General features: G+C 41.6%; 1 protein-coding gene across 1 annotated transcript; it reads right to left on the minus strand.

The window, feature by feature from the left end:
• Window positions 1-3924: 3924 nt before the first annotated feature.
• Window positions 3925-7556, minus strand: LOC147895804 (cytokinin dehydrogenase 9-like). The gene is made up of 5 exons (XM_087383043.1): window positions 5845-7556; window positions 5606-5733; window positions 5168-5446; window positions 4725-4987; window positions 3925-4623 (listed from the first exon to the last, which is right to left on the minus strand). The coding sequence occupies exons 1-5, from the start codon at window positions 6485-6487 to the stop codon at window positions 4263-4265; spliced, it is 1674 nt and encodes a 557-aa protein (XP_087239169.1). The 5' UTR covers window positions 6488-7556; the 3' UTR covers window positions 3925-4262.
• Window positions 7557-10616: the final 3060 nt, after the last annotated feature.

The raw sequence follows: 10616 nt of genomic DNA on the forward strand, positions 1-10616 counted from the left end.
AGATAGGAGATACAGATATTGAGGCCATTACCCATGAGGACGAGCCTACCATTGGTGATGCTGATTTCGATGAGCACATGAGTAGCACAAGTAGTAGTGGGTTGAATGTATTTGTAGATCTCAACACTATTTGGATTTTGAAGTAGATAGTTTGGCAAGGGTTGATCTCATTGAGGATGAGATTGAACCGTAGCCCATCATTGATATTGGCAAAACTATTTTACATATTGTCTCGTTCTCCTTGAGCACCTCACTTAATTTTTGTATATGTGGCATGGGTTTGCAAAAAAGCATTGATATTTTTGTTAAAATTACGTGCTTTGGTAATTATGGGCAATGTTTGGAAAGCAGTGATGTACATTTATCAGGCTGCCCCAAAATCTCACTTTCTATATTCTCTATTTTGCATCTAAATCCGCGTCCAATTCACAGTGCAGACATGCTAATAAACGTGCTAATAGATGCATTATTAGATGCGCTAATAGATGTGCTAATAGACACGTTAATAGACGTGCTATTAGACATGCCTGTAATTTCTTTGTTTGAACTGTGCCTATAGACGCGCTCGCTATTTTGCGCATCTATAGGTTCTTTGTGTTGTTGTGATAGCCCTACAATGACCACACACATTAGGGACTTTCTCCATTCTTATCACTCTAGCAATGCACAGGTTGGCCACCTTGGATCCTCCTTCTAACCCTTGAACCTCTTCTAAACTCTAGAATCTCTCTCTGAACCTTGGAACCTCCTTGTAAACCTTGAACCCCTCTCTAACCCTTAAACTCCTCCTAAACTCTTCAACCCCTAATGAAGGCAAAAGCCTTCATTACCCCAACCATGATGATGCATGTCCTGTTCACACATGCATGCGCTATGTTTACTTGCCACACTTAAGCCTATGTCTCTCACTGGAGTATGACTTGAGGTCCTAAGCTACACTTATACAACAAACAACAACAACGATATATCTGTAGGTGACAAAAAGGCTCGGAACCCTGCATACTGAGAATACCCTACTCTTCCTGCGAAAGCCATGGGAAAGAGCTAACAGGAGCTGCTTGTAGACTTTGCCATGCAGGTGATAAATTAGTGTGGTGGTAGTAGTAACAAGCACATGTATCAGGTAATAAGGCCAGCTCCATGGTGGTAGTTACACACAATAACATTTTTTAATGTATTCTTTGTATTTTGGTATGCAAGTCATCATAGCCTAAAATTCTAACATGATTTCAACGAGCATGATGCATTTAGATCCCAACTCAATTAGATTAGTGTGGGATCCTTGTATACCTGCTTACAAACAAGGTGTAAAGCAAAGTGACTAACATATTTTTTTGAAGATGCAAATGAGGCAAAAAGTGAGGAGTTAACATGGTACCTAACATCTAAAATGAGCATGTAACATTGTACACATCATTGGTTAAGATGGTAACATCCATGCAACTTGTACCTATTTAAAAATAGTCTTACAACTTGTAAATGTAAAGAAGGTCTACATTTAGCATAGCAAACTATGAAATAAATAGTATAGTCACTCGTTTTAAAGAATCATGGTTATCATCACCATAGATACATTAAGCCTAAGAAGGGAAATGGTTTTCTTTAAAAAATATTATACACAAGGTAAATAATTTGAATCTCTTTTGGGTCTGAAAGGGTCTAGTACACACACCTTTTAAAACCTTTCTCCAACCCTATACACATGTAGGATGCGATATTCTTCCTCAACCATTGAAAAGTAATAAAAGTCAAGGACACTTTACACATGAATGATTGCATTTAGTTGGAGCTTGAATTCTATATTAAACTTGCAAATTCAAATTAGCGATTAGAGTGGGAAAAGCACCATCGACAATGCCACTCCATGCCAAGTTTGTAGCGAACAACGAGATTAGAGATAGCAACACATAATTTAGTATGTGTATTGTATGTGTATTGAAGCTACATGTGATCATGAAGCATCTCTAGTACTAGAGTTGAGATCATTTTGAAAAACCTCCAAGTGGGTAAAATACTCCCTGATTATTGTTTCAGACCCAAGGTTAGTATATTTAATTGGTAGTAATTTGAAGTACAATGCCGCCTAGAGCACCTTGTTACAAGCCTTTCAATGTGCTAGTACTAGGGAGGCATCTGCAAGAGTCTATAGTAGCACAAGAGTGCACAATCAGTTACAACACTTGCACATCTACTTGCATTTTCTAAGAAGAGTATGCTCAAGTTACACTCTATTATCCAGAGTGCTAAATTTTCTCGTGTAAACTAAACATATACTCATACTTTCCCATGGGAAAAGGTACACAAGTGTCTAGTCCAATATTTACAAAAAATACCATGGCAAATAATATATATTAACTAAAGGACTCCCCTCATTGCCCCCTCATTGATCTTGAAAGCTATGAGGTTAACTAGAAGTGAGGCATATATAAGTTTGAAAGAGGAAACGTTGAGGAGTTGAGGCTTAGGCACACATGTAGCCATTTATACTACGGTACCATGCATGTAATGTATCCATGTAGGATAATCTTGAAGCCAAATTACTTGCTAGTTAGTACTATTTAGTACACTATCTCAAATAATTGTGATTTCCATCCTATGTAAGAGGACTAGGTCATTTTAAATGGTGTTTATGCATTGGCATGTCCCATGTGCCCGTTTCAATAGCCAGGCCTAAAGCCCTAAGATCATCAATGCTAGTTTAACAAAAAGCGTATGATTGACATAAGGCATATTCCCACTCATTAAGGATTTAAAGAAGCATGTGATTGGCCAAAGGCCTCTCACTTATACTAGTTAGTTAAGAACTATTGGTTAAGGATTTCAATAGAAGCATGTATTCCAATTGAAATTCAAGGAGTTCTAATCATGTCAGTCCCTTAATGGCATGGAGATGGCATGTTAAAGGAAGCTTGAGAGTTCAACTTGCAAGAAATAGGTACTTAAAATAATCGTTTTGGGAAATCAAACAAGGTAATGTATGGAAAGGGTTAACTTAAATGGATAGCAGGAATGTTACATAACTAAGACTTTTGTTGAGCATTTTTTAGAGTGGAGACCAAATCAAAAGTAAACTTGGGTAAGTACTCCTTTGAAAGCAAAGAAGAAGCCATTGTGATTGTAAGGTCAAAGAAATTGACAGTGTAGAGCTATACTACTTTAATGTTCAGAAAAAAAAGATCCAACATTTATTGTTAGAACCATGTTATGAAGGTAACAAAATAGAAACGTAATTGTGTTGTTACCATTTCCCTTAATGTATTTAATGTACATGAGTACTTATGTTAAGTTTACTAAAGACCTTATATGACATTGTGGTAGCTTTGTGAGAAGTGGGACATTAGTGCCATGTGGTCCCCTATCTTTTTTCCTAAGTTCTTTCCACAAACCAAGCAAATGACCAATATTATGATATTTAACATGGAAAATTAGATTTGCCCATAAAAACTGTTTTCCCGAGCTTTTCCCACCATGTCATTAGGGCTTAACATAGCATAAACACTTAGTTGTAAGTTTTCAAGCCCAATTGAAAGCCTTCCGTTGAGAGTGGGTGAGTGGAACTGAACAAGTAACGAAGTTATTATGAAGGAACGTGTATAGCCATCACAAGAGTCATTATATATAAACCCTATGTATCACATGCTCAAGGACAATTTTTTATATCCCTTATTTGTGAATATCGTATGATTAATAAACACCCTTTTTCTTCAAAAATCTATAAGGTTTTTTAAAAATACTTTTTATGATACCCTTCAACAAGTGTACGATTAAAAGATACTCTTTTTCTGTACAAATCTTTACTTGTGTTAAAAGATATTGATTATGATAGCCCTCTCCAAAAAAGAAAATTCAAAAACATGGTTTCAAAATATCTTTCTTTAAACATTTAGTTTTGTTAAAAAGTGATTTAAAAATATTATCCTTCTATTGAACACAAGTGATAGTTACGCTTTGGCCATTTGAACCTAGGTCCCATAGATAGAGACTTCGTAGAAGGAGCCAAATTAATGACTCCTTTGAAGAGGTGTGCTTCTTAGATGATCATGTAACTGCAGAACAAATTCGACAGTGCTCGAAAGCAAATCATAGGGCACGACCTCTAATAAAAAATTACAACGGACAAGTTCTTATGTCCACCAAAATTTGGCATCCTTGATTAACGATTTATCCGCGACTGTATATATCAATGTTGTAGTTGGGTGGATGGACGAGAGACAATTCAGGAGATCGCCCAGACGTGCCAAATCCTCCCAATGTAGCTTTTCTCATGACAAGAGCGCCTCTTCAGTGGATTGCACTAGGAGTGGACCTTGCGATTGCCCCCTTGTGAACATCTTCTGGCCGGGAGCGAGCACTGCATCAGGATCGTACTTAGCTTTCCTGTCCACAAAAGTAGCCCATTTGTCTGCCCCGAATTGATGTTGCCAATCGATGGTCTTGGAGAAGTTGGGTATATACTGCTTCTCGCCGATCCCAAAGCTCTTACAGAATTCCAAAATCGCTTCATTTTGCTCAAGAAGCTCCGCTGTAGTTGGACCACCAGGTAGAGTGGAGGGCGAACGGAGGAGGGCGACCAAGTAGAAAATGTCCTCGTGCGGAATGGCTACAGAGGTGCGCGGATCCCATCTACAAAACCATCACCAAGGAAGAAGCTGGTCATATACGTGTTAAAAGACGATCTACAACGATGAGACTCGGACACTGCATGCATCTACATGCAAGCTTACTTGCTTCGGTTCATAGGGTAGATTATAACCGGACCTCCACCCTTGCTTCTGACAATCCGTTTGAACACTCCCGCGTCAAACTCTGCAATCTTACTCTGAGGAACAAAGAGATTGAGCCACGGGTGAGGAATTTCCCAGAGTCCCTTGGCACGAAGCTTGAGCTCTCCCGTGTGAACGCGGTCCAGAAATTCAAGGTACGACATATCCGTGGTGTATATAGACGACGGACGGGAATCAAGGGTTGCTAGCAAGGTGGCCACCTTCTGCGGGAGACATACAACAGTTGTCAAATTCTTCTTCGACCTTCAACTTACGTACCGAATCTCTCCAGCTAAAAGCGTCACATCGTCGGCAATCATGCGCCTTGCTCCTCCCGAGTCCCCCCTCTCTCTCTCTCTATCCCGCAAGCATGCTGCCTCACTTATTTTGATAACGATCCTCACCTCTTCAACCATATCTGCTTCAGGTGCATTGTAGTTCTTTGTGACCTCCAGACAATAAAGAACGTCAGTCGTCTTGGCGCCAGGTTGCACACTCCTGTTCGCAGGAACGTTCTGTGGCTTGAACACAGAGGTTCTCCAAGTATCAATCAGGTTATCAGTGTTCGGAACCACGAATCCTTCAACGTAGTCAAAGCTTTGGCCATGGGGCTGTGAGATTAGGTACTCCTGATCTCGCCTGAAGGTATCAAAATCCGAATACAGAATCCTTATCCATTTCACCTGTTGCACAGTGACAAGCCAGACGACAATGAGATAGCTGCAGAGCTTCATGGATTGAACTTCAGTAGCCGTAATCAGAGACAAAAATATATATCTTCCTGTCAGAAATGGCGTTCTATCTGCTTTTACATGAACTAGACAAGATTAACCGAAGCTCACCCGTTGTGGTGCCGATTCTAGAGCGATACGGGCGCTTGTGATTACGCCAAATTGGCCCAGCCCGCCGAGTGTCGCGTGAAATAGATCTGAGTTTTGATCGTTGGAACAAACCAAAACGTCCCCCTTTCCTGCTCACAACCACGCTGTTCGGGATCAGCCGCTAGTAGGCTTAAGAAATTTCTTAACGTGACGTCTAACTTGCAACAAATGGAAACTACTAAGAGGCGCACAAACAACACCTGTAACTACTTCGAGCTGATAAACGTTGCTGATCTGCGGGCCGTGGAGAAAGGCCTGTCCACTGATCCCGGCATTTGAAAGTGTTCCACCGACGCTAAGGTACAAGTAATCCGTCCAAGACCTTGGAGCAAGCCCCTCTCTCAACGTTGCCTGCAGAACATCGATCCAGAGTTCTCCACCACGAACGTCGGCGAATGGTTGAGTCCGAGATGTACCTCTGCATATTTCAATCCCACGAAACGACGACATTTCTATCACTACTCCATTCTTAGCTTGAGCTTGTCCATGTATAGAGTGAGCATGACCTTTGGCAGCCACCGTAAGATTCGAGGCAGACCCCGAGACGTGAATGGCCTTGAGAAGAGTGGCGATGTCCTTGACAGAGGAAGGATACAGTACAGCTCGAGGCCAAAGGGTGTCCATACCTCCGAAGTCTCGAGCGGCATCATGGACGCTGTCAAAAACCAGTCGACCATCAAATTGCAGCGATTTGAGTAACCCACACTCAGCCTGTGCCAAAGGCGAGCACAGTTGTAGGTCGACTGTAGTTCCAAGGACTACAAGGAGTCTGCTGATGAAGATGAATGCTACGAGTATGCATGTGCCTGTTGTTTCGGGTATCCAGTGGACGTCGTCGTCCATTACGTTCCTTCACCCGTGGGGTGGCTCTACCTTCTTTGCCACTTTCTGTAGGTGTCTTCGTGTGGGGAGCCTGAAATCTCGAACAGCAGAGGAGACACTTGATGTGACGAGCAACGGGCGTTGTAAACTCGAAATGCTTTTCTATAAGAACTCGAAAGCTCTCAGGTCCCGTCCCTAATCCGCGATCCCGGATTTCTTGTAAATTATGTAGTCTGCGACTGACCTTCGTTTCGTTTTCCGAGGCAGAAAATTTTATAGAGAAACCCACATGCGAAAGACCAACGCGGAGTTTCGCATGCTCCAAGTCTCCACGAGACACAAGTCTTCCTATGGAGGCCAGGGAATGTTTGTGTCACAAAATCCTGAAGCGAAAGGCTCCCTTGAGTCACCACAGACCTCTTATTTTATCTTGTAGCAGGCGAAGGCGGGGCGACGAGCAAGTTGCAGCTTGCAACTTGGAAACTTGAAGCACAACAGAGAAGAACGACGGATGACGGGAGTACTACAGCGGTCAGGACGTGACAGCAAACGTCAACCAGATTGGATTGTCTGTCTCATCACAGTGCAGTTGTAGGACTCAGCAGCCAGGGCAGGCGAAGGGGACAGAGGGGTCGCGCATTTGATATGAGTACTAAGAGGGAAGCTCCATTGGCCACAGGAGCTACATGGTGTGTTTGTCAGTGGCCATGGATACTCTCGGCTTAGCACTATCCGGCTCTTCCAATTGCAAAGTTTTGGCTTTTTTCCAAGCAAGCTCCCAGTGTCCACTCTCCAAAGAGTCTTGTCTACTCCCCGGACCCCGGTGCCGTCCTCACTTCACGTGGGGCAATGTGGCACGCTGAGCTCTCTTCATAGTTTAGGTTAGTCGGGTCTGGTGTTCTCTCCAGATGCGAGAGTCCAATCAGTGCAGGATGCCCATTCCCTCTTTCATGGAACTGCAAAGAAGCTTGTTGCCTTCAACGAAGATCAAATTAAGTTCGAATTTGGAACTTTGCATCCCGCATGGATTTACCAATTGTTTACTATTTGCTGCTGCGTCAGGCGCAACGTCAGGTAGCCTAGAGGATTCAGAAACTATAATAAGCAGCACACGGCAATCAACCGGAGCCTTTGAACGTTGACACGCTGGAGTAAGTTCATTTTGAGACGCTGGTCTGTTGTGTGTGACGTTAGAAATTACAATACCCTCGCTCTTTGATATCTTTGGTGGCATATAGGGGTAGGAACCAGACATCTGGGAAATTCCGTCGCCTCTGATTGTTTTTCTCTGCACGTGAACCACACATTTGGCCTCGAAGGTTCGTGACCGAAAGCGGCGAATAAAAAATGTGTGTTTTGCACGAATGCTTATTATTAGCTTGTGGAGGGATGGCTATTCCAGCGAGGCAGAGGTTGGAAAGGCTCAGGACCGCGATCAGGAGTGAAAGTGGTTTGAGAGATGAATCGATGAGGCGATGAAAAACTGTGTGTTCTGAGGGTAGAAGTTTCAAATAGGTTTTGCCCAGATGGATTTTGATGATTATTAGACGATTTAGATTATTGGACGCAATTAAAAAGAAAAGGCCAGTGGGCCGCTATTGATTGGACTATAAAGTCATAATGCGAAGGTGGCCATCCGCACGTCGCACCACGTGGAGTGGGGTTGGCGTCCATGTGACCGCGGGTCCCGCTTGCAGTACACTCCTACCACCAATTTTTGACCTTGGCTTGAGTGAACAATACCAGAGTGTACGGTTCAGGATCTCTGCTGGGATCCGCAAAATCTCACTTTTATAGCAACGCTGGCTACAGTTTCAATATTCTCCTTCACAAACATGGAAACTTCTCACATTCCTCCTTTAAAGTTTCTACAACCCCTCGAGAGTGTGGTGGTGTACATACGCACCATGTGCTTGAGGAGTTGCCCGCGCTCAATTTCCCTTAAGAAGGAAACTTGTTGCATGCTTCCCACAAGTGGGCTGCCCCTCATACTTTGCCGTGTGTGTTGGGGGTCGTGTGGTGTGAGTGGGGAAAAAGGAAAAAAAGTCTCACTAATCACACGAGTGTACACTCGCCAACCATCCACTAAAATTGCCGATGATCATTTTCATTGGGTGTTTTCTTTTTCATTTACCAATGCTCCCAAAAAAATCAATTGAAAAGGGTTAATGCGCTTAGAAAACCATGCTTTATGCATACTTACTAATCACATAGGATTTTCCAGATTCATGATTTTCATTAGTTTTAGTCCCTGTCATCAATCCTTGTATCATTAGGTGGTCCATTCCACTACCCACCCTAGAGCGATTTCCCTTTTCTCTACATTGAGACTAGGCAATGTACATTGAGACTCAATGCATAACACCGTGTACCAACACCACACTTCCTGAACCTCCTACCTAACACTAAGTTTGCCTCATCCAAAGGATTCTCCCTAGGAGTGAAGTTTCTCACTCTACATTGCGTAGTCTCCACTTCAATATAGCCATCAATTGTAACATCTTGACCCGCATAGTCTTCCATCAAGAAGCCATAAATGCATATTTCCAATGCATAGGGACCATCTCTAACTACCCATCCTTTTCAAGAAACAATATCAAAAAAACCAAATGACAATTCTAGAGAGGTAAGAACATGTTTGTACATAAAAGTCTCCCCACATTAATATTTTGTAGGACTTCTCTCTATTACAAGAGATATATATGCATTATGTTCACTATATGTAAATCCTCTGTAGCACATGCATTCAATGCCTAATTTAAAGTCCCTTATCAGTGAAATTTTAATGAATACAACGCACCCTTTTCCTAATCAATTTGTGAATACCCACGTTAAAGGGTACCCTTCTAGAATAAGGAAGGGAAATTGGAATCTCTAGATCATATAAGTATAGCAAGGAGATCATGAACAAAATAAAGGAGCTCATGAATTGACATTTCAAGATTTAAGTCTAAATGAATAAAGACCTCATTGTGCCTAGTGTTAGGCAAGGGTGAAGCTACTGTTGCAGCATCTGGAGGTTTGGTCTCTTGTTTCCTGTCTGTCCCCCATTAAAGAAAAAATAGTTTGCCAATACCCCCTCTGCTTGCAACTTTCACCACGGCCAAACGACAATGATTATGTCTTTGTGCTAGAGGGAAAAAATATAGATTATCTTCCAAATAATAGACTTTCATTTTACTTTGAGGTGATTTGAGCAAACCTAAAAAAGTTATGGTCGATCCTTTGACTATATAAAAAGTAGTCTCTACAGTAGTAGAAACTTCAACCTTGAGCAGAACGGCGACTAGAGAGGAGCCTCCTAGAGATCAAACTGAGTGAGGTTGATTTGTAAAAAACTCTCCTCTCCTCTTCTCTCCATCACTTTCTCCCCACTCCTAGGTGGGTTGATCTACAATGGACTTTGGAATCTTATGTCAATCATTGTGAAGTATGCTCTCAAAGCTTGCTTTAAAATGTACAAATACTTGTGATAGTGAATACTAGAGATGACTTGTGTTGGTTAACATATCCTTTTACATTAATCTCATGTTGATATAAAACTACTTTCTTCTAAATTGCCATTGAAGAAGGTTGCATGGATGTCATCTTAATGAATCTCTAGATTAGATTTTCACATGATCCATCAATTTTTAAAATTTTGGGATGAGATTTGAGAAAGTCTCGTTGTAGTATAGCCTTGCTATTTGAGGGTAACCCTTTGTCATAAGCGTTGCTTTACAAGTCTTGTGAAATATAACTAGGTGCTTGTGTTTCTTTTTGAGTACACATTTACATGCAATAGAATTCCATTGTACTAGGAATAGGTCTAGGTACCAAATGTGTTTCTAAATCAATGAGAAATATTGATCATGCGTTGTTCTTGTCCAATGATCAACCTTTGAGTAGGCCATTGCAATTGTGTAACTAGATCGCTGCTATGGAACTTCAAATCACATAGAGTGAGCCCTACATCATATACCTCCCCTTCAATAACTAAAGTGTGTAATATGTGGGATGTAACACATCTCATTCATTTCATATTATAGCACTCGTTGTGCATTTTTTACTTGGCCTTAGCAAATGATCTTCATGTCTTCATTGGCATTTGTCTTACATCATCCTCTATTGCATATGCTCTTACTTTACTTCAACCAAATCCTCTCTTTAT

The sequence above is a fragment of the Dipteris shenzhenensis genome, chromosome 12 (assembly GCF_047967505.1).
Source record: "Dipteris shenzhenensis isolate YYH24624 ecotype China chromosome 12, Dip_SZ_1.0, whole genome shotgun sequence".
Lineage (NCBI taxonomy): Eukaryota > Viridiplantae > Streptophyta > Polypodiopsida > Gleicheniales > Dipteridaceae > Dipteris > Dipteris shenzhenensis.